Source organism: Peromyscus eremicus, chromosome 3 (genome assembly GCF_949786415.1).
Source record: "Peromyscus eremicus chromosome 3, PerEre_H2_v1, whole genome shotgun sequence".
Lineage (NCBI taxonomy): Eukaryota > Metazoa > Chordata > Mammalia > Rodentia > Cricetidae > Peromyscus > Peromyscus eremicus.
In genome coordinates, this window is record NC_081418.1 from 19,284,655 (window position 1) to 19,310,224 (window position 25,570).

Below are 25,570 nucleotides of genomic sequence, written 5' to 3' on the forward strand. Positions count from 1 at the left end.
ATGGATAATTGAAAGCATGGAAAGTAAGATCATGGGTAAAGGGATACTTCTGCAAAGCCTTGGGTTTTTATACATTTTATTCATCAAGAGAATATTTGTTGAATGCTTACATTGTGACAGCAGTGATCTGTGCTCCGTGTATTTTAACTTTTTTGCTCTTGCTAATAATGTTGATTTATTATGCATTTTATTGCTTCTATTGTATATAGAAGGAAGCTAAAGTGTCTTATGTACACTCACAAGTAAGTAGCAGAGCCTGACTATAAACCTATGGTGTCTAACTCCAGTCAGTACATAAATAGTACATTACAGTTTAACATGTAGTTCATTTTCACAATGGATTTTAAAGATATCTTTATTGCTGTGTGTGTGTGTGTGTGTGTGTGTGTGTGTGTGTGTGTGTGTATGTGTGTGTGTAACTTATAGATGTTTCTGGCATTTTTTTATTTCAACATGGGGGTCATGTCAACATTTTTATATGCAAATTATCAAGAACATCTCTGATTATTTCTTTGAAACTAATTAAATAAAGGTAACTTGCATTACTATGTCAATGCATATTACATGTATGTTGAATGCTTTAGAAATATGTTGCTAAAGTGCCCTTCAGAAACAACATTAAATTTGTGCTCCGCAGAGCAGAACTCCCAAATGGCAGCTGTTATACCTCATTCAGATGTACTATTTCGATACAATAGAATCTTTAATAATTTGAATGCCATGACATTATTGCCCTTCAAGTTTTAATTTTTTCTTGTACCCTTGTCCTTAACAATTTATTGTTTTAATTCCTGTACATGTATGTATGCCTGTGTACCACATGCATGTAGCTACTTACAGTGGCCAGAAGGCATCAGGCTTCCTGGAACTGGAGTTACAGTCAGTTGTGCTGTGGATGCTGGGAACTGAGCCCAGGTCATTCTGTAAAGCAGTGAGTACCCTTAGCTGCTGAAGCATCTTTTCAGCCCCTTCCCTAAGCCCTTTAAAATGTTCACTAATTACCTGTATTTCTAATTTTTAAAAATGTTACTGGTATGCGTTTTTCTTTTTGTTGTTGTTGTTCATTTTTTTTTTTGCAAATGTATTATTCATTGGTGTTTCAGTGAGAATCTACAGAAATAAGTGGTCCATACCAACTGCCTCCACTATTTAATTGACAGAAATTTCTTACCTGTTTCTCCATTTTAGCAAAAACACGGTTAAACACAACCAACAGAACTAATATGGAAGTCTAAACTTAAACATGTTAAAGTCTGTATTTACTCCCTACTCTTAACTTTCTATCAAAATTGTTGCTTTCAAAATGATGGGCCTATGCTGTGGCTCATGTGCCATTTTCTTCTTAGTCCTCCAGTTTATTTTTAATCACTGTCTAGGAAAGACTCTTAAACTCTTTTTTTTTTTTTTTTTTTTTTTTTTGGTTTTTCGAGACAGGGTTTCTCTGTGTAGCTTTGCGCCTTTCCTGGAACTCGCTTTGGAGACCAAGCTAGCCTCAAACTCACAGAGATCCGCCTGGCTCTGCCTCCCGAGTGCTGGGATTAAAGGCATGTGCCACCACCGCCCGGCTTAGACTCTTAAACTCTTGCTTCAAGCATGGGACAAATGGAACCTATCTGACAATCTGATTTTTATCCCAAATTTAGCATACAGACTTTGAATTCTGTTTCCCCTTTTCTCTCTTTTCCTGTTTGTTTGTTTGTTTGTTTGTTTTCTTGAGACATGGTTGCCCTGCGTGGCCCTGGCTGTCCTAGACCTCACTTTGCAGACCAAACTAAGAGATCTACCTGCCTCTGTCTCCTGAGTGCTGGGATTAAAGGTGTGTACCATCACGTGAGCCCAGCTTCTCTGTTTCCTTTACATTGTTCCAGAAACCGGTATTTTTTGTATTGACTCTATTCTTCATTATTTTCTTGTAAAACTGACCATCTTTTATCCTTGTTTATTTTACCCACATATTCTCATTGTGTTGTATATTTCGTTCTTTGGAGTGCCACAGGCTCGGAGTTTTGAGTTAGTAGTCTAGACCCTATCTGCAGACCAGGGTTTTCCACATGTTCGTTGGATGTTAGGCTCCTTTAATTGGGGCTCCCCCAGTTTATCTCTGCCTTCGCCCCAAGTGCCTTCTTTTACAAGTATTGTGTTGTGTGAGTCTTGGGAACAACTGCAGCCCCAGTGTCATTTAGATGTGCCTGTTCAAGTTTCCAGTTCATTCCGAAGGTTGCATTATTATCTGTGCTAGCTTTCCTCCTTGACCTCCTTGCGTATCTCATTCAGAATAATAGTTACCCAAACTACAGAGTGTTAAAGTGTGTGCTATGAAAGATATGATGAGAAGGCTTTGACTTTCTGTTTTTTTGTTTCCTACTCTGTGACAGTACACATCTTAGGCAAGATCCTCTGGAGCTAACTAAGGAATAATTCTTAAAGTAATTCATGGTCAAAAATCCAAGGTTTTGTACAAAATAGAGTTAAGAAAATTGAACTGAAGTCATTGAACAGAGGCAGCTGAATAAACATTTGTAGAAATAGAACAATAACAATGCTCTGGAGAAGGAGGGTGTCAATTGTGTGCTTTTTACAATAGGAACAGAGTTACTGATTTACATTTAATGCTTTATAGGCTTTAAATACTTTCAAAACTTTTTAAAAATGAGATTCCTTTCTCACATCTGCCTGGTGTCAAGAACACATTTCTAATTTGTTTTATGTCATGTTGGCGATAATCAGTGTTTGAAAGGTCCTGTTCTCCAATGCATCGTGCTTTTCCCAGTTAGTTTCTACTTTTCCTCGCTTGTGAACTTGGGGTTGCTTGCCACCAAAGCTTGGAGACTTGAACTTGAGCTCAGCTGTGTCTGCCTGCATTCCGCTATGCTTATTGTTTATTTAAGACAGGGTCTTGCTACATTCTCCAGGCTGGTCTCAAAATCTTTTTCTCAAGCAAACCCTCCTGCCTCAGTCTCCAGAATTGCCATTGTTACTGGACTCAGCTACCACTCCCCAATCTAATTATCTTCTTGTTATACATTGCTTTGTGTCAGTAGTACAAAGAAAATTAATTTGGGAGCAGAGAAATCCCCTGTGAGACTTCTTGTCTGCATTGGAGTATCTCTGCCCAACCCTGGAAGTATTCTCTGAAGAATGAAGGCCTGGTCCCTTCTCAGAATCTGAAAGCAAATGTGATCACTTTTTATAAGACTACATAGAAAGCAAGCAGGGGCAGTTTGTCCTCTGAAATAGTATTTGCAGGAATACTCTTTCAGCTAGATTTATTTAAAAAAGAAAACTTCTCAAACATAGTAATTTTGTCATTGGTAGGACATGAGTTTGTTACATAAAAGTTATTCACTGTTAGTCACTCACAGTAGATCAGCAAGGAATGAACAAAATTTGAAATGAAAAGAATTAATAGTTATATTATCATCTTCCAAAATGAAGTACATCTGACAAAATTTTAGGCTCCATATGAGGGAAGCTATAAAATTCTGCTGAAGATATCAAATATGGGTCAATGAATGGAGTTACATTCCTACTTACAGGGAGGAAAAAATACTGTTAAGATGTGAATTCTCCTTAATTTTATCTCTGTGTCCAGTGAAGTCTCAGGGAATAATCTCATTAAGTTAATGGATGGATGTTCTAGTTTCCCTCCATTGTTTTTGATAAAATACCCTGACAAGAGCAGCTTAAGGAAGCCAGGGGCTTCTTCAGACTCACAGGTCCAGAGGAACAGAGCCCTCCAGCCTGGACAAAGACCTGGTACCAGGCCAGGAAGGCATGGAGGCAGGGGAAGGAAGCTGGTTGAACACATTTCAGCCTCACTTGGGGAGCAGAAAGAGAGAACAGGAAGTGGGGCCAGGATGTGAATCTCAAAGCCCACCTCCAGTGACCTACTTCCCCCAGCAAGACTTTCCAAACATGGCCACTGTGAGACTGTGAGGGGCATTTCACATTCAGACCGCAACAGTGAATACTGATAAATGGACAATGATGTTTTACATGGAAAGAAAGAAACAAGATTCAAAACAGCACACTCAGTAATGAAGGCTAAGAACAAAGTTTGGAAAGGGTCATTATGTGACTTCAAGATTTTCTTTGAAAGCTTTAGGAATCAAGAAAATGGGGTATTTACAAATAAATAAGTAGATCAATAGGACAAAATAGAGAACCCAGGAATAGACCTAAAGTTAGCATTGTGAACTGTTTACAGTAAAAAATCCAACTGGATCACATCTTAATAATTTCAGAGAATCTGTAATTTGTATTTATTAATACCATTCTTAGGAAGTTACTTCATTGTCACTTAATGATGGACACTTGTATTCAATCACACAGACAGCGCCGGTTGTGGTGGCGCATAATTTGCTGAAGGAGGCAAAGGCAGGAGGATCATGAGTTCGAGGCCAGCCTGGGTTACACATTTTAAGCCGGACGGTGGTGGTGCGTGACTTTAATCCCAGCACTCTGAGGCAGAGGATCATGAGTTCGAGGCCAGCCTGGGTTACACTTTAAGCCGGACGGTGGTGGTGCGTGACTTTAATCCCAGCACTCTGAGGCAGAGACAGCCAGATCTCTATTAGTTGGAGCCCAGCCTGGTCTAGAGACTGAGTTCCTGGATAGGCTCCAAAGCTACACAGAGAAGCCCTGTCTCAAGAAACAGAGAGAGACAGAGACAGACAGAGACAGACAGAGGAAGAGAGAGAGAGGGGGAGGGGTGAGGGGAGAGAGAACGGACAGCTTCAGTTTGCAACCTTAGCCACACATGAAGTCCTCAGAGGAACACAACACACATCCAGCAGTATTTCTGTGAAGTCTGATTTCCCTTTAGGAGTCAAGAAATGCTTGTGAAATGATTTGAACTCGTAAATTCGGAAGAGAATTCAAAAGGTAGTGAGGCAGGTTCTTCTGCTGTCCCATGAGGGCCATGGAGTTCCTTAACCCCTGCAGAGCTCTCCATGGCAAGAGGGCAAGAGCCTGAGCCCTCTTACTTTCAGTGAGGGTCCCCAGCCAGGGCTGCTGCTGCCACTACCATGATCGTCATTGTCTTAGGTCTAGAGCCAGAATGGCAAAAACGGGGGTGGGGGAGTACAACAAAGTACAGAAGGAGAAAAATCAAAAGAAAGAAAAATAAACTGCTGGCAGACTTGGATGGCAGCAAATAATATTTCTGTTGTCTCTGAAACTCACAGTGACGTCTGAGATGGGGTGGGAGCTGCTCACAGTGATGTCTGAGATGGGGTGGGGGCTGCTCACAATGACATCTGAGATGGGTTGGGAGCTGCTCACAATGACGTCTGAGATGGGGTGGGGGCTGCTCACAATGACATCTGAGATGGGGTGGGAGCTGCTCACAATGACGTCTGAGATGGGGTGGGAGCTGCTCACAATGATGTCTGAGATGGGGTGGGGGCTGCTCACAATGATGTCTGAGATGGAGTGGGGGCTGCTCACAATGACGTCTGAGATGGGGTGGGGGCTGCTCACAATGATGTCTGAGATGGGGTGGGAGCTGCGCTTGAGCGCTGAGGTGTCTTTCTGCAGTGCCATGCTGTGCCTAGCTTTGTAAGCCCACATGGTCACTTGGATGGGTCCTTCAGAATGCGATGTTCAAATACAGGTGACCCCTGAAGAACTTAAAAGATGACTTTCATGAACATAAAATAAAGAGGTCAAAGATTTTATTCGGCTGCCTAATCATTCCCGAAAGTAGTAAGAAAATTAATCTGATTAAAAGGGTATTTGGGGAACCAGGTTTCCCAGCAAGGGGTAGATCCCAATGGTGGAGAGCTTGCCTGCGAACCTTGGGTTCCATCCTTAGCACACCCACTTCCTTTGCCTTCTCTAAGGAACAAGGTAGGTAAGTAATGTCAGAATAATAAAGCTTGGTTAGGTCTGAAACTCCGTGATTGACAACCTATAAAAGATCTGAAAACACCAAGGATTCTTTGACTCCCGTGTGTTTGTTTAATTTCTACTGTGATTGAAACTCTTGAGTCAAGTGTATACCCTGGAAGGACTGGTGTGTTTAAAAAAGCATATAACAGATTGATTATTTACAGCTGTGTTTATAATACCTAAATTTAAAAATGATGCATGTCCATCTACAGAAAGTAGATGCACAAAAGATACTATGATAGAGTTGTCAAAATGAATTAGCTAAAATTACAACCATGGTTGCCAGAGGAAAAAAAATCTCAAATTTAATTTTGAGTGAATAAAGTAAGTAATAAGATGAGAAGTATACTTATGTGCAGTCATTGGCATATATTGCTAAACACACAAAAAATAGTATGTGGCATCTCTACTGAAGAAATAAAGGCAAGAAGATTATAAGAAAAGAACTAAGGGGCTTCCCCTGTTCTGTAATACATTATAAAAAAAACCCATGATTCAAGTATTGCATAGTGCTCAGATTTGATAAAGCTGGAAATTGGGTGATTGAGTGTATGTTATCAATTTCATACCACATTATTCCATGCACACAGTATTCCTTATGAGGAATAAAACATGGTGTATGTAAAACATATGTGTACATTTGGAAGTACTTCACATTTATCAATATTAATGTAATGTGCATCTCAGAAACATACATACATGAACATACATCTTTGAGTGTATATAAGCACACACATGCACACACGTGAGCATTGTATATCTGAAGCACTGAGGCACTTCCTGATGTTGTCCCTGAGGGAGGAGAGCAGTGTCAGGGACTAGGCTCCAAGGATACTGCAGCAGTATCAGTTACCTTTAATTAGGCACAAAACGTGCTAGAGATCTGCCATGCATTATAGTTATATTTTTTAAGAATATGTGTGATAAGATGAATCCTTTCAATATTACTTTTCTAGTTCCCAGTGGTATATTTATTTTTTTTGTAATGTCTGCATCTGTACACACATTTATATATTTATGTGGGTATGTGTACATGTATGTGCACGTGAATGTAGATGCTAAGAGAATAATTTCAAGTTTCGTTCCTCAGGTGCTGTCTACATTTTCTTGAGTATCTCTTTGGCCTTGAATTAGTTACACATACTTGGCTGGCTAGCCAGCCGGCTGCAGGGATCCACTGTGGACATTTTCCCACAGTTTCTGGGTGTCAAGTTCAGCCTTGTACCAACTGAGCTGTCTCTGCAATCTTCAAAAGATATTGAGTATTTGACTACAATCTGGAGTTTATTGTGCATAAGATAAGTTTGGAGTCAGCAAGTGTTTGGTCAAGTTACTTTCTTGGAAAGGGCAGCGCGTTAACAGATGAATTCACTGTGGGTGCTATTTTCTCTTTTTCTCCAGGATCCAAGTCAATGACCAGATTGTAGAAGTGGATGGAATCAGCTTGGTGGGGGTCACACAGAATTTTGCAGCAACTGTTCTGCGAAATACCAAGGGCAATGTCAGGTAAATCTGAGGCTTTCTAATGAGCAGCTTGGTAACTTTGTACTTTTATGGATGGCAATTTCCCCATAAATATTTATAATTACACTGAGTATTTTGTCTCACTACTAAAGCAGTGTGAACCCCCACTGTTGCTAAGCTGTATAGTGCAACTTATTGTTAACACAGTAGAATTGCCATGGCGATGGACTTCCTAGTCACCACCTCAGTAAATATTAATTTTCTTCTCAATTCCTTTTAACAAAACCAGCTTTGGAACAATTGAAACTGAAATGGATGTTCACACACCAGTGGCATGCATTATTAGACAAGTAGGCCAAATGATTTGAGGCAGCGTATTTAAAAAATCTGTTTATTGTTTTAAAGAGTCAGCCAGGATCTATCTCCAATGAATTGTATCTCTTCTAACGTGATAGGACAAAGGGTACAATCTTCAGACCTTGGAATTTACATCTAGAGCTCTGGTTGTGATAATTATGACTCTTAAATAAGAAGCCATCTTATCCAACTCTGGTTGAACTTTGAAATCAGTTTTATTTGATTGATGTTTACTTTTTTTGAAAGCACTGTAAATGTATTGTAGTTTGCCAAAATCTTATGAATGAACACTTTAAGGAGATACTATTTAGTGAGTGTAACTGAACTGCCAGTCATTCTGAAAACACTGCTGAGGTGACGTCACTGGAAAGAGGACAGCAGCGCCCTCATGCAGCATATTTGATGTTCTTTATAAGCATGAGTTCCAGCTTTCAGCTTTGTCAGTGGGAGAGCACCATGTGATGCTGAAAGGATGCCTTGAGGAGTACAACCTAGACAAGCGCGTGAGTGGGGTCTGGTGTTCCTACTCACAGGCCTCAGTAAGGCAGGAAAAATAATGTCAAGGGTGCCCAGACACCCCTGTGATGATGCTCTCTACTCTTCAGATTGCTGTGTGGCACGCACACATCACTTCCCCACGTGGTACAAGACTTGTTGGGGAGCTGCTCACTAGACATCAAGACAAACTCAAAAACTAAATAGGATGCACACTCAACTTCTAAGAACATGGTTGGAAAAATTGGAAAAGAGTAGATTACATGTATCCTTTCTCCCTGTTTGCCAGGTCATTTGTGTTCATATTTCAATACTTGGAAAACTGGCAAGTGTCTTCTTAAGTAGTTTCTCTCATTTCACTCTCTCCTCATTTCATTCCATCCTAATTATATCTCTAGTAGAAGAACATAATTACATTTTTCAAAATATGAAAATGCTGTTATGGAAAAAGGAATTGATCTTTTGTGTATCTCAAGTACAGATCAATACAGAGGAGTAGAAATAATCATAGATCCACCACACCCACCTCCTCTTTGAACACCTTCAGTGGCCCTCCACTCTGTGTGGAAGCTCTTGGGCCTGTTGCTGACGGTCCCGTGTGGCGGTGCTTCTCGCCCCTTCTGTTTCCATGCTCTTCTCTGGTTCCTCAGCCGCCATCGTCCTTCAGACACAACTCCTGTGATTGTTTCTGAACCCTCTTGCCTTCACTGCTTTCTGTTTCAAATGTTGTCTTCTATCCAGAAGTACTGTGTCTTAAACAGGTCTCGGCTCCTGTGCCCTCCAGAAGTCCACCCTGACCTCACGTGGCCTACCTGATGGCATCCATCTTCACACCATTGTTTTGCCTTGAGGTGACAGGAATTCTGATTGCACCATTGACTTTGCAAAAAATCTTGGTACACACATGGTACTTTCAGCCTCCTTTATTCCTCCCACATTATTTAACCAGGATCCGAATTTGCTAAAGTTATGTAACTCAGAGTCTCAATTAGTTGACTGTAAGAGAAAGTGCTTTCATGATCTTAACTTTGTAAGATTAATATTCAAATCTTCCAAATACATTTATAAGTGGTTCTACATGAAATACCAATTAAAAACTAGACCTGAATTTTTCATGAAAATAAGATGCTCATGTGTATGTTTATATATATGAATATGAATAGTTGAACATTTTGTTTTGCTTTATTTGTTTGTTTTATTAATTCTTTGAGACTGAGTCTCACTATATACCCCTGGCAGGCCTAGAACTTGTTATGGAGACAATGCTAGCTTGTAACTTGAAGCAGTCCTCCAGCTTAGGGTCTGGAGTCACATGCCACCAGCATGATGAAGGAGCTGTTAAGAATATATGAGTAGCTAACAATTGCTGGCATTAGAAAGATTAAGACCAACGAGATTTTAGGAGACAAATTAAGGGGGACTTGACTTCATAAAATAATTTCTACTAATGCTAAGTACAATCTAGCATTTTGTAGATTACCACTTTAATGTTTACATGCATGTATATTTAAACCTGTGACATCAGAACTCTTAGAGATGTGCTATTTCCAACTAGGATGTAGACATTCTGGGAAGTATCTATTAGGGTTACATCTGGTAAATAATAGGTAGTTTGTATGTTAGGCAACTTTTTAAAAATGGATTTTACTTTTTTAACATTGAAATGTGATATAGAAAAATTTTTATAGTTAGTACTGCGTTGGATTCACAATTCACTTCAATGAAATAGTGTTCATAATTAAGTTTAAATACTTCAAGTCTTGCTTTTAAAAGTCAATACACTCATATGAATGAATTTTTACAGATATATTTTATGTGTAGTTTTTTAGCTATTTATAAATATATATAAATTTACGTTAACCTAACCCAAACATGGAAAAAAAGAGTATGTAAGTGTATGTAGTGAATAAGAGCCGGAGACTTGGTGTGTCCTCAATCCCTGCTGTCCCCAAGCCTGACTGGAAGTGACTCGTGATCAGTTTGCCATCACTTGCTTAGTGTCTTCCAGTTAAATATTTTAAGAGCTGTTCGTTTCAGAGAAAGGACATACAAATGCCACATTGGGGGCGGTGCGGGGGGTGGGGAATAAAGTTTACAAAGCTCTCAAAAAGCATTGTATGATCTGTGACCCACTGCCAGGATGCTTAAGTGTCAGATCTGTGCCTCTGTTTTTATTATTAAAATACTTAATATTCAGGCTTTTATACAAAATAAGTACTTGTTTAAAATATTTAGTAAAGGAATTTATTTACAAGAAGTATTGGCGGTAAACTGGTACAGTTTTCCCATTTTTACACTTTAAGCTTAGATGTACATTAAGATTTAAAATTTTAATATTACTTGTGTGCCATTTTTGACTAGAGATCATTCTAATTAGAACTTATTTCTGAAAGCCAGGCATTTATAAACTATCATTTTCCACTTATCCTCTCATGTTGTTCACACAGAATGTCTAGGATATTTGCAATTTTAGCCTAGCTAATTGTAAAGTCAATGTTAGGGCTGCTTACATTTTGACAGCTCACCAAAAAATTTAATAAAGGAATCAAAAGAATCCCGTGTATTGTGGACATGTAAATGCCAATAAGTAGAACATGCACATTGCTTGGCTTCATAATAGATGACAATAAAAATAACTTGTTTATTTGCCTCTGTTTATTACATGTATACACACACATACACACACACACACACACACACACACACACACATATATATGGTTATTAGGGAGTGGCACTACTTCAGAGGGATTAGGAGGTGTGGCCTTGTTGTAGTGGATGTGGCCTTGTTGGAGGAAGTGTGTCACTGAGGGGGTGGGCTTTCAGGTTTCAAGAGAACAAGCCAGTTCCTATGCCTCTCCCTTCCTGAGGAAGATGCCTACGACATCTGGATTTAGACCTCTCAGCTCTTTCTCCAGCACTATGTCTGCCTGTGTGCTGCCATGATTGCAAGCCTTAATTAAATGCTTTCCTTTATAAGAATTACCATGGTCGCCAGGTGGTGGTGACGCATGCCTTTAATCCCAGCACTCGGGAGGCAGAGGCAGGTGGATCTCTGTGAGTTTGACGCCAGCCTGGGCTACAGAGTGAGTTCCAGGAAAGGTGCAAAGCTATACAGAGAAACCCTGTCTCGGGAAAAAAAAAAAAAAAAAAAAAAGAAAAGAAAAGAAAAAGAATTACTATGGTCATGGTGTCTCTACAACGATAGAACACTAAAACAATTGCAATTGCTCAATCATGAAAATTCTCGATTTTTAATTCATTTTATTTAAATTTTAATAGCCTGCTTTATTCTTTACCATTCAAAATCAATGCAACTTTCAGTGAATGGTGAAGTAAAAAAATACAAGAAGTGTTAAGAGAATTTTTTTTTTCCTCTTAAACTTGAAGCTTGTAAGCAGGCCAGTTTGCTAACACATATACTGTCACTTTAGCTGGAAATAATGTAGATGACGTAAATGAGCTGTACAAGAACATCGGTTGATGGAGAAATGTGTGGAGAGAACTTGGTGGCTTAGTTATTATGTATTTGAAAGTTTTAAAATTCAGTTGAAATTGATCCTGAAAACGGGGGTTCCAGTTCAATGGGAATGTTGGCCATGCAGTCCCTACCACTGCAAAAGATGAATAAGCTAATTGTGTGATCCATATTTTGTATATAACTAGTAAACAGAAACAAAAATCTTCTGAGCATCCTTTTAAAAATAAATTTTATCATAAAAAAAATGAAAAAAATACCACACACCAAAATTAACCAAAGCCTGTCTGTACATCTTTAATGATCTATATGGTTAGAATAGCCAATCAAAACATAAGCCACAGAGCTTCACATTGCATTTTACACTTTTACTATCAAATATGTTTTAGGTACTTATCCACCACCCAAAACAATAACAAAAATAATCCATGACAGTTAGAACTAGAAAAACATTTAGCTTTATGCCAGCTTTCTTTACTCATGTCCATGACCTGCATTCAGCCCTTTCCCTAATATTTAACTTCTTTCAGCGAATTATTTTATGCTTTTCTTGTGCTTAACTCAAAATTGTTTTTATAACTATGATTAATTAGGAAAGAATTAGGATGGGGTCGCAGTAAACATGAAAATACATTCAAATACATGGAATAATGGTGCATAATCTGCATTAAGAGCAACAGTAAACAGTTACCAGGTGTTCTCAGAGAACCAAAGGCTTGAATTTTTTGTATGGATTTTTATAATATTTATTGTACTTATTGTGCTCATTTTACAAATATAAAACTAATACTTAGAAATACTGACATATCCAAAGTCACAGAACCAATGTGGCTTCTATACTTGGTGGAATTTTATTATCAAAACCATTTTTTTTTCGAAATGCTTTTATCACTTAAAATGTACTATTTCAAAATATTCATACTCTTACTCCATAACTGAAATAAACATGCTAAATTTTACATTTCCTGTTGAATTCTGCATTTGGTAGTTTGTATACATAATCTAGTCTTTTATGTATTTATGAACATAGTTTAGCCTAGGACAAATGTAGAAATGTATAGAAAGGTGATTTGAATGTTAACATTTTTAACAAGTTGGTTTTCTCATGATTTTCATGCATCTCAGTTCTCTCTTGTGTGAACTGTATTTTATTCTTGCTCACTCTCCCAGATGCATGAGTTCAGACACAATTTTCACATGAGGAAAGTGAGGCAGAGAGAGAGAGTAGGTTGTTTCCACTTTTGCATGTTTTAACTCTGGGTCATACTTAAAAGGATGGTGTTCTATTACAACAGATCTATGGCATGCTTCATACTAGACTTTAAAGATGCATGTAGCCACAGTCTTCTACCGTGGCTCAGAAAAGCTGCCTAGATGAACAAGCATGTGTACATTAGCATGTTTAGAAGTGAAACCATTTAGTGAGATCTGTTATCTGTCTTATAGACAATTCCAAATCATTTCTGTTTCATTAAACTATGAGATGATTTTTCATCTAAACTAGCATTGGACAAATAGTACATTGTGTTAAATTATGTAAGTGAATTCAGAAAGCTCTGATATTAAGCAAAAGTTCCCTTATGATTTAAAATGCTGGTTTCTTATGAAATATTGGGTGGTCTTTATTTTCTGTGAAATTTTGATCAAATGTGACTCATTCATATTAGCTTTATCATAAATAATTCTGGCTTTGGAAATAGTGGTGATTTTTTAAGATGGAAACATATCATGTTAGAGTTTTCAATTATATTTTGTGATTACATAATTTATTACTACAATATATATTATGCTATTGTTTGGGCTTTTGTTATTTTTATAATTTTCCAAGTAAAATACCTCATAAGGTTTTATCAAGACCTTCATTCATCTTTAGAGTTAGCAACAACATATTCAAATGTTCGACCAGAAGACAAGTTCCAAATTTTATTTTCTCTGTAAAATTCATTGAGAAAACTTTCTGAGAAAGCATTTTTTCATTTTCAGTAAACATTCTTACTCCTCAAGATCTGAACATGTAATTTCCAGATGAAGGTAAAGAATTTTTGCTTAAATGACCAGTACAAATGAGGGAAAATTTCATAAGGCCCTACCTCTAGGTAAGGAGCTGTAGGCAGCCAGTAGCTGCTGAGGAAGTGATAATCAGTTTTCTATAGGGACAAGACACCTAATGGGTTTTCCAAGTCTATATGGCCAATGCTAATTTGACTCAGTAGACATAGTTTTTTGTTTGTGTGTGTGTGTGTGTGTCTGTGTATGTACTATGTATTAAACAATAATTACAAAAGAGATCATGAATTCAAGAGGAGTTTGGGTGGCAGGGGAGGAGTTGAAGAAGAGTAGGAGGGGGAGAAATTACATAAATACAGTGTGTTTATAGATCAAATTATTTACAAATTAACATTAAAATGGATGGGCTAAATGAATTTGAATTCTATTCTTTACTTTGAGCTTGCATAATGTTTTTAATTAGTGTGTGTTTTGTTTATTACTCTGTTACTTTATAGCACTTTAAGCCTAACTATGTGGTCTATTTAAAAACACAAAAAATATGTGCGTGGTGGTGCACACCTCTAATCTCAGCACTTAGGAGGTAGAGGCAGGATGTTCGTTGTGAGTTTGAGGCCAGCCTAGTCTATATAGTGAGCTCCAAGCCAGTCAGAGCTGGATAGGGAGACCCTATCTCAAAAACAAACAAACAAACAAACAAACAACAACAACAACAATACACGAAAAGGGCTGGAGAGATGACTAAGTGGTTTAGAACTATAGTTGACTTTTTCTTTGGGCCACCAACCAGTTCCCAAATAAAGACATGGAGACTTATTACTAATTATGAATGCTCAGTCTTAGCTTAGGCTTGTCTCACCAGTTCTCTTAACTTAATTTAACCTCTTTCTATTCATCTACATTTTGCCTCAGAGCTTTTTGCCTTTCTTTCATTCTGCTTTTCTCCATGCCTGGGTGGCTGGTCCCTGTGTCTCCCTGTTGTCTCCTTTTCTTTCTTCTTCCCAAGCCTAAATTCCTCCTACTTCCTCTTCCTGCCTGGAAGTTCCGCCTATACCTCCTCCCTTACTATTGGCCATTCAGCTTTTTATTAGACCAGTCAGGTGCCTTAGGCAGGCAAGGTAAAACAGCAACACATCCTTACATAATTAAACAAATGCAGCACATTTTTGCATAGTTAAATATTTCACAACAAAGAGTAATTGATGCTCCTCCAGAGGACTGGGGTTTACTTCTCAGCACCCACGTGATGACTTATAACCACCCATAACCACAGTTCCACAGAATCTGATCTTCTGGCTCCTGTGGGCAACAGGCACATACACAATGCACAGACATATATGCAGAAATAACATTCAAACACATAAAATAAACAAGTCTTTTTTAAAACACACATAAAAGGCCAGTCTAGGCTTGTCTAAAACAGCTGTTCTAGGACATGAAGTTTTTAAAAATTTCTTTATATGTGTAATATGAGTCACAATTTCTGATAAACATATTTATCAAAACATAATGAATTCAGTTATCAAGATTAATTTAACACACTGAAGACTTTAAGTATCTTTTTTTTTTTTTTTTTTAGGTTTTTCGAGACAGGGTTTCTCTGTGTAGTTTTGCACCTTTCTTGGAACTCACTTTGTAGACCAGGCTGGCCTCGAACTCACAGAGATCTGCCTGGCTCTGCCTCCCGAGTGCTGGGATTAAAGGTGTGCGCCACCACTGCCCGGCTGACTTTAAGTATCTTATTGTAGAGACTATAATAACTTTAGTTACATCATCCTGTGTATCTCTCGGCAATTCAGAGTTCTCATTTTAGAATAGGAAACAATGCAAAGATGCTGTCAGCCCTTACTAATATGTGCAGTCGGACACAGAAGAGGGAGGGAACAAGGCAGAATGTGTTTCTCAATGGTGGATGCAGTCTTATTTAAAAAATGCTAAGGGATCTACAGAACACTCATAGAAATAGTACTTGACTTTAGCTGGATTATAGAAGACAAGGCCAGGATTTATGATTCAATTGCATTTCAGCATTCTAAAATTTAAAAAATAATATCACACTTACTACAGAAAACACAAACTACTTGTAAATAAAACAAAAATTTCTGAAGGCCTGTGATCTGAGAAAGTAATGATTAAAGATTGAGATGTCCCATGTTTATGGATCAGATAAGCTCATATTAACAAGATGCCTTTTCAAAGCAATTCCAGATGAAACCTGGTGTGCTTTCCTGGAGAAAGTGGCCAGCTGATTATAAAGTCTATATGCAAATGCAGAGGAAAGACACGCAGAGGTCAAGAACTCATCATTTAGTTTCAAGATTTACTATATAATAGTCATAGAAGTGTTGTATTGGTGGAATTGTAAACACATCTCAATGGAACAGACTGCAAAGTCCAGAAATCATCCCACAAACGTAGAATCAACTGATTTGCCACAGTGTAGTCAAGTAATTCAGTGTTTGAAAAGAACAGACTTTAACAAATGGTGTTGAAATCATCAGCTGTTTGGAAAGAAAGAAACCACCCCTTGTAACACTTTATGCCTAAAAATTAAATTTAACTTTAAGAAGAAATTTTAAATTAAAGAAAAGAGAAGGAAAAAAAGACTTAATCAGAAAGTAGGGGAAAAAATTTAGGAATTAGAATTCATTGAAAGATATCATTTTTGTGTGTGTGTGATTCAACAATTTATCATTAAAATCTACTCAGTATGCCATCAGCAGGTGTATATCTATTATTGTGTTGACAAATAGATGCTGAAAAGATTTGACAACTCCATCACATAGTAAATGTGAATTCATCTCCACATGATTTTGTAGATGGTCATCTGTTGAAGCAGAAACTGATGATAGTTTTTTTAAAAAAAATCATAGACATAATTTGCAAAGCTGAGATGGGGCAGCATAAACTGGTAGAGTATAATAGATTAAACACAGATTGTACATTTTGTGTATATATACATATCTGCAAGATACATAGACAAGAATATGTACCAAAACATATTAAGAGTCATTTTTACCAAAATCATAAAAATAAACAACTCAATTTTTGAAAGTGGACAAAACTTTTGAAAAAAATTCCGTAAAAGAATTATGAATGGTAAAATGTGAATAATTATTTCATTGTCCTGAGAGCATTGATACCAGCAGGTAAACCACCAGAATGGCTGATGCTTCAGAGGACTGCTGCACTGGCTGTCGGTGAAGCTGTGCAGCAGATGTGGATCTTGTGCATTGTGAAGAGACAATGAAATGTCCCCATCTCTTCAGAAGACAAGTTGGCAACTCTGTGAAAATTTACACATGCATTTACCATCTGACTCAACTCCATTATTAATTATTAGTTAAAGGAGAATGAAAACATGTCTATAAAGGCTCACAAAATGTTGATAGTAACTTGATGCGTAATATCTAAAATCCACCTAAATTTTAGAACGATCAATAGAAGAATACATCTGCCAAATGTATATCCCATTCACTAGACACGGCAGTTCCATTAAGTGAAACTCCAGAAGATTAATGTGGAACCAGAATGATGAGATTTTCTAGAAAGCAATGTGAAGAAATGCTTTGGTTGACAGAGGATTCCATATTTTCATTGATATAGTGATCACAGGCCTATGTACTTGTCATTCTTATTGAACCAAACATTGAAAAAAGATGTGTCTTACTGAATATGAATTATACTTGACAAAGAAAATCTATAGGATCTTTTTTATACTTAATTCCCAAATGTTATTGAGATAATGAACATCTGAACTTAATTCCAAGCCAAGTCTTGTTTGATACTACGTGAAAGTGTTTTGGAAAGGCAATTAACTAGAAAAATCTAAGAACAAAAAAAAATTGGTCTTCAGTGTCCTTATGCAGAAAATGGTGATCCACGTGGTTTAAGATTGAATAAAACCACATCCTATAGTCAAGGGATATTTATCAATTAAGTATAAAAAGGAGTAAGCATCACATTTAAAATAATGATGCTAAGTGATATTTAGAAACCATATACTGTACACATTATTTTCACTTTTGAAAAATAGAATTATATATTAATGTGAAAGGATATACCATGTTAAATAAAACATGTTATACTGACAAGGGCTGATCATAAATGATGTGGCTTACAGAAAGTTAGTGTTTTTCCAGTTTATTTCTTTTAATTTAGCATCTTATACAAGTTCATATCAACAGATGTTTTCCCATTATTTCTTGAACCACGGTCTTCCTAACATCTTCACACACACATACACACACACACACACACACACACACACACCTTGGGTTAGTATACCACCTTTTTCTATATTTTTTCTCTTTAAATCAGATTACAACAAAACTCTTCTATTTTTCCTCTTTGTCACCAAAGTCTTAGTAATTCAGCAAAAGTCAGTGTCCCTCCACTAGCCACCCAGTGCAAGGGTCTCCTGCAAAATGTTTTCCAGGCAGTTTTTGCAATATTATGGGACATTTTTATGGAAATGTTTTAGATCCTCAGGTACAGGAGACAATGTGCTAGCCTCCATTTCTTATTTTTATTTTATTTTATTTTATTTTTTTGGTTTTTCGAGACAGGGTTTCTCTGTGTAGCTTTGCGCCTTTCCTGGAACTCACTTGGTAGCCCAGGCTGGCCTCGAACTCACAGAGATCCGCCTGGCTCTGCCTCCCGAGTGCTGGGATTAAAGGCGTGCACCACCACCGCCCGGCTAGCCTCCATTTCTTAAGTCATCAAAGTGTGTCAAGTACTGCAGGAAAGATTACATCTGTGATGACTTTCATGAGTGTTAATTCTTTGTGGATGGTCCTCTATTCTCACCTTTCTTTTTCTTAGCTTAGCTGTGTGTGTAACCCTAGCTGAGTAAACCTATCATCTCTTAGCTATATGAAGTACATGGGTCATAGTACTTTTTAGTCTAAATAGACTTTGCTCTGGCTTGAGTGTGGCCACTCTCCTTAGCTGACTAATTGTGACTGCATTACCCTCTGTTAACCTTTCCACAGGTTTGTTATTGGGCGAGAAAAACCAGGACAAGTGAGCGAGGTTGCCCAGTTGATAAGCCAAACCCTGGAGCAGGAGAGGCGCCAGAGGGAGCTGCTCGAGCGCCACTATGCCCAGTACGATGCTGATGATGATGAGGTAGGGACCACAACTGCTTCTTCCTGAACTTCTCACCATGTTGCTCCTGTATCACAGGCTCTTTGCAGTTTCCTAAGGATGTGGTCTCCACTGAGCTGAAGTATGACCTCTTGGGAAAGAAATACCACTTGTACCTGATATTCTCTTATAAATTGATTCATGGTATCTGGAACACTGTGGAAGCAAATCAGTCTTAACTTTTAACACACCATTGAAAAGCAATTCATAGAAAAAAGCAGAACCCATATAAATTATGGCTGTCTGTAATATTGGAATTAGATGGTTTTTCTTTCTGCTTTATATGTTTTCGATTGTTTCCAAATGTTCTAAAATAGTATGTAATACTTTTTTCCCTTTGGAACAATCAGTAAAACATTTAAATGAACACACACACACACACACACACACACACACACACACACACACACACAAACATAGACAGAGAAGCACCGGAGATGACTGAGGTTCTCCAGAGGCTCCCCCTCACCCCAGGAAGAGAAAGTTTTTTGGATGTGCTCAGAGGGATCTGTGCTAACATAACGCAGAGCAGAGCATTTTCGCTAGTCCATGTCCCATGGCACAGGTACATATTGGAATGATCTTACATCCTGAGCTCTGCAGAAGATCAAGTAAATGAGTCAACACTAACCCCCCAGTGGACACGGCTCTCCGGAACCCTTGTGTGCTGTAATGAGACACAGACGCTGGTCTGTTTCTAATGTCAATGCCAAGTGCACACTGATGGGCTGGGACAACACACTTTATTACAAACACATTCAAGTATGCGCATGTTTCATATTGGCGTGTCAAAAGATTCATCAACAGTTTAGTTGTAGTGTTTCATACTTCATAAACGTGTAAATGCTCAGATAAAATAAATATTCTTTATGTCAGCTGATATAGCACAGTGATATTTCAGACCTTTAACTTGTGCACATCTGAATATGTTATTTATCCAGACTATGTTTTTGCTTTCATCTAAGACACAGAAAGAAATTAATGAGTGGACATTGAGTCTTTTTCATGTATATTTAATTTACCATGTCTTAACCCAAATGTATATTAAATTTTCATTTGTTTGTGGTATAATGAGAGCACATTCTCCATTTGTTATATTACAAAATTGCAGGTTGCATATCAATTAACATTTTGTTTTGTTCTATTTTTGTTTGTTTCTTGAGACAGGTTCTCACTATGCGCAAGCTGGCCCAGGTTGTCTTTGAACTCATAGCAACCTTTTTCCCCTCAATTTCCCTGCTTCTGGGATTACAAGTGTGAGCCACCGTACTTGGCATCCATTAAGTTTCGATCAAAGAAAAATATAGTGGAGACCTTGTCCATGACTGAAATTGTCTCTTAGCGTTATGTCCTCCATTTTGTTTTGTACTTGGGGAGTATATTTGGCAAGAATTTTCTTATTGTACTGGAATACCAAGTCTAAAAACACATTATCTAAGATTTGGAAACTAAACACAAGATCTCCTCAAATATTTGGCCTAGGTTTCAATTCCCTGCTCTAGTGTTTTATGCTGGATTAGAGGCATCTAGGCTGTAAGCCTGCTGTAGAATTAGAGAATCGTTTTCTACAGGTTTAGATTTTTTCTTCTCTACTCTGATAAAAGAGTTTTTGTACCTGAAAGTCTGAGGACTATGGAGACATCAGGTGTTTGAGAAAGAAGAGGCCCAGTAAGGCTGGGTGCTGCTGTGTCGTTGGCTGTACAGGGGTTGGACTACATCTCAGAACTCCTGCTAGTGGCTAACGGTCCGCCCTCAGTAAGCATCCCACTAGGCCTGGGTGTGGGAGCCTGCAGAGCAGCCCAGCCCTGGGGAAGCCCAGGCAGGAGACCCGAAGAGCTTGAGTCAAGGTCTGCCCGATATGGTGTTGATTTTGTTTTGTTTCCCTGTGTTTAACTAAAGAGACTAGGTCTCCAAGTAAGGGAGGGGCACTAAGATAATCCAGTCATTTTAAAGCTCTTCCAGTAAAAGTTGTGTATCTGAGATCATGTTTCTTCCAGGTACTTTGAGGAACTGGTTGATCACATTTAGCCCCCTGAAAGTTTCAATATAAGCTTCTAAAGTCTGTCTGTCTGTCTGTCTGTCTGTCTGTCTCTCTCTCTCTCTCTCTCTCTCTCTCTCTCTCTCTGTGTGTGTCTCTGTCTCTGTCTCTCTGTCTCTCTCTCTCCCCTTTATCCCCCCTCCCGTGTGTGTGTGTATGTGTGTGTGTGTGTGTGTGTGTGTAAGAAACAGAGATAGGGAAGGAGGGAGGAGAGGAGGAAGGAGGGAAGACAGAGAAGAGGGAAAAAGAAAGGGGGGAGATGGAAAATGATTTTCTTCCTAATTTTATAGTTTGAATAAATGAAAGAATCTGCTGAACAGTTATACTTAGGAACATGTCTCATACCAAGTTTCTGCTTGGTGTGTGGATTTTATTTACTTATTTATTTGAGAAAAGCAAATAGAGTTCATTGGCACTTGAGCATGTGTTTTTTGGGGAAAAGAGTGAGTAAAACTGTGATCATAAACTTTTCTAGGAGTCAGTCTCACTGAACCTTTAAAGCCCTAGAGAGAGATTTTTTTTTCCCCTACAAATCCAGTAACCAAGGTTTTTTTTTCTCGCTGTTCAGCTAGTGGTTAGCAGATTTCAGACCCATGCTCTCTCCCTGGCCCCAGAACCTGAGCCCCACAATGCACTGAGCTGTTTTTGAGTGGAGCACACAGGACGCCCCTCATGGCTCTGTCTCTATTCAGACACAGAATAAGTGGGCAACAAAAGGTGTTAAGAGGATTCTTGTTTTGAGTGATGGCGTTTCTTGTCATTCTTCAGGTCTGTGAGCCTTTGTTCTGTGCTTCTAATAATAGGGACATTGAAAACTTGAAAACTTGCTTTACTGTAGGCAGCAGTATATAAGTGTCATCTACATAGAGTCTAAAGAGAAGATTAATTGATACAGAAATGTTTTACAAAAAGGATTGAGTTGAATGTTCTCTTCCTTTTATGAGTTGTAACTGTCGCATTCCGAAGCTCTCTACTGTGTAACATTGACTTACTTGAAGTCAGACTTCCTTTGTGCATTCCTTACAGTGTTCTCCTTTCTCAGTGTTCCACAGTGCCTTCCCACAGCAGGCCCAGGCAAAAGCAGCCATTAATTTTCTGTTCACAGGACAGATGAAAGCTGTACAAACAATGAAAGTTTACTCCACGGTTAGAGCTTCCAATGTTGGCACTTGATTCAGATTTTTAATTAATGCTACCAAATATTAAGTTGGAGGATTGGAGTGTTATCTCTGTTTTCTGTTTACTCTTTTCCTCTGTTAATGAAAAGTAAAATGACCAAGATTGAGGGAAACGAGAAGGACCAATATGGGATATCCAGCGGATAGATGGGCCTTGAATAATTGATTTAATTTCATATATAATTGAGCAGTTTATTGATTTGCGTATCTTTGTTAGGACAGGCCTGAATATGTACAGTCAGTAACAGGGCTTTTCACTTCTGCTGTAATTCACAGAATCATCTTGTAATTTCAAATTTAGGATCATTTTATTTGCTAATATCTCCTGTGACCTTGCCTGGACACAGCCAGAAAGCCCTCTGATTACACAAAGAGCAACCACGTTCCACTAGCCCCTTCGCAAGCGAGGGCTGAGATGAGGGTTGCCCACAGAAGGGTGCAGTCCTTATGGTTTTGATCAAATTATGCAGGGTTCATTTTAACTTGGAGCACATCACGTTGACAGGTTGCTTGAATTGGCTGTACAGGAAACATCTGGATGTGAGAAATATTTCCTGCAGTTGTTAAAGGACACTGGCCCTTTGTGAAAGGAGAGATTGTCGTGTATTACTTACGCCTCTGTTCATCTGCTGTAACGCTTTAGGAAATTATAAGTCATGCTCTAATAGAATTTGAAATGTATAGATAATCCTCAAACTATTTAAATTTCTGCTGCTTCTGCTTTTCTCCAAATATTTAAACTAGAAGAGTTTCCAATAAGCAAACAGCCAATTCTGTTTGAATGTGCATTCCTGTGTCTGCACTCTCTGTTAACTATTCTAATTTGGAAAAGCACAAGTGGCCCTGCCTAGAGGCCAAAGAATAGGAGGGGTCCCCAAAGAGCAGGAGATGGAAATCTGAAGGCTGAACGGTTCACACACATACACATCTGCAATCAGTGATCACATTTCTGGGCTTAAGAGAACTATTATGCTCACTGGGACGTTTTTCCTCCCCCCTCCCTTCTTTCTTTCTCTCCCTCCTTCCTTCCTTCCTTTCTTCCTTTCTTTCTCTCATTCTTTCCAATTTAAAAGGTAACCATGGAAGACTCAATAAATCCCTCAGTCAACACCATACCATGAAACTCTGACTGTATGGTAAAATTTTCAAGTAGAATTTAACAACATTTTAATCTCCCATTATAATCTGTAGCTATCAATGTTCAGCTGGTAGTGGTTAGGTGATATTGTTCTTTTATTTATTTTATGGATTGTGTTTGTATTTTTGGCTATATTTCTACACAAGAACATTATGTAGTTTGAAGTACTTTATGCTCAGGCTGGAAACAATATTAACTGCAATTGAGTCTCTTTGGTTCAGAAAATAGATATGGTCACACTGAAGTTAAAAGGAGTAAATTTGCAAGTACTTTTAACATTATATGATTATTTTACTTCCTTAAAAATCCTTTGATAATGGAGTATTTATCACATTGTAAAGTCATTTATCACAAATGACATTTCAACCTCTCTTTAGGCAATAGATTATAACATGATCAACCGTCACCAGAAAACAAAGCTCTCTCTCTTAAAATACAACTTATTCTTTTCTTTTATGATTTGTTTTTGTTACTAGAAATTCATATTCTAATAATATTGTGACATTTTGTCTCTTATAATCTTTTCAGGTATTGTATGCAATTTAAAGCAGCTACACACCGGAATATTTTGTTCTTATTGCTTCTGTTAACATGTAACAATTGGAAGCAAAACTGTAATGGAAACTGTGGTTGCATAAGTATTAAAAAAATGTTCACCAAAGTCATTTTTGTGGGGGAAACATTATAGGCTGACGCTGTGTTGAACTCAGGCTGTTTGCTGTTGCTGGTTGGAAACAGCTTCTTCTATGTGAGCAACAGACAGAGAGCAATGTTTGTTGCTAGCCTTTCAGTGCTGTGAACGTAACAATGCAGAGAGACGTAATCCTGTGTCTGTAATCTGGGGAACTGAGGGTGCAGCTACCTCGGTGTCTTCTTGATACTGGGCAGTGTGTGGTCCAGCCACCACTTGAACCTCGAGGTTTTTCTGCCCTGCTATCTTGGGGTTAGGAGGAAGCCTTCTTTAATTGTTTCTATCAACATTTTAGAACACTGTGGCTGAATTGCAAGGAATGTCTGGCAACTGCAATAACAATAACAACCGTTTCCTTAAGGTTTGTTTTTTGGCAGAAAAATCTGCTTATCTGTACTTTCTTGCTCAGTGTGTGAAATTAAATATTCTACACGTCTTATTAACTTCCTATTCCCTGAAAAGCGTTTCTGGAGCTGTGTGTTTTGTGTATTGAATAATAATCTGAAAATAATGGTTTGAAAAATATAACATGCATTTTATATACAGGTCTGCAAGTTGGACTCACTTCCTCGTATTTAACCACGGGTGTATTTAACCCCTAACCCTTTAAATGTTTTGTGATTCAAATTAAAGGGGAAAACTTTACAAAGAAACTCAATTTTAGGGCTGTATAATATTTATGTAATACAGCATACGTAGCAATTTATTTTCTGCTTAAAAATGTTTGCTTTTTAAGGGAAGAATCTTCTGATACTGAGTTCTTAAGTTTTCACTCTATGTTTGGATGAACATACAGGGTAGACAAGCCAAATTAATTATTGAGCTTTGAATAGTCATAACAGTAGTGGTGCTTGCAACAGAATCATGTGTGGTTAAAGGTTCGTGAACTGATGATAAGAGGAGCCTGACTTATAACACAGAGCTAAATGTTCCTAGTGATCGAGAGGCTGAGATTTTGTTGGATCTTTAAAATTCTTTAACTATATCGTTTTGTTTGTAAACCTCAAAGTTTTACTGATCTCCACCACTGAAACATAGAATCATGAGATTCTTAGAAAACATGCTTTTGAAGACTGTATCCATGCTTGAACATCACCCTGTACCTCATTATGAATTTCGATAATATTCTTTGTGTCTAAGACTGATCACAGGTAGCGAAAAGTCAGGGCCACGGATAGCAAGTGTCAGGACAGGAACCTTTGTCTCAGCATGCTCATCATTTGTACCTAAGAATTATAGTGGAAGTCTTTAATTATATTTTTCCTGTCCCTATCTTTCTAGCTGCCACAGTATAACATTAGTCATTTCTGAACTAGATCCAAAAACAACAGAAAGCCTACTTTGTCAAATCCTTCTAGGCCACTAAGTTTATCTGAAAGCATAGACTTTGTCTGCCTAGCAGCATATTTGAGTGATTCTGTATCACACTGAAAACCACGGAGCTTGAAGTCAAAAGAGGTGGCATGGGGACAACTATAAATGATATTTCCAACTTTGAGAGTACCTTAGTTTGTAAGTTGAATATAATTTTTACCAAAAGACTTGTAAAGTTCTGAATCACAGAAAGAAATAGACCCTTCTATCCCTGGAAGCCAGCTTGCCTTCCGGAGGGCAGTCTGTGCTGGAGTAGGCTCCCCGTTTAGTCTTCCGTGACTGGCATTCACTGTACGGACTCTTGGTTGTTC

The 25,570-nt window shown here is 38.1% G+C and overlaps 1 protein-coding gene across 2 annotated transcripts in view; it reads left to right on the forward strand.

Moving 5' to 3' along the window:
* Positions 1 to 25,570, forward strand: part of Ppp1r9a (protein phosphatase 1 regulatory subunit 9A) — a 268,157-nt gene that overhangs the window by 159,605 nt on the left and 82,982 nt on the right. For both annotated transcript variants that reach the window (XM_059257348.1, XM_059257349.1), the window contains exons 4-5: positions 7,294 to 7,398; positions 18,687 to 18,822. In XM_059257348.1, the coding sequence (XP_059113331.1) occupies positions 7,294 to 7,398; positions 18,687 to 18,822 (241 nt within the window). The remainder of the gene's footprint in view (positions 1 to 7,293; positions 7,399 to 18,686; positions 18,823 to 25,570) is intronic.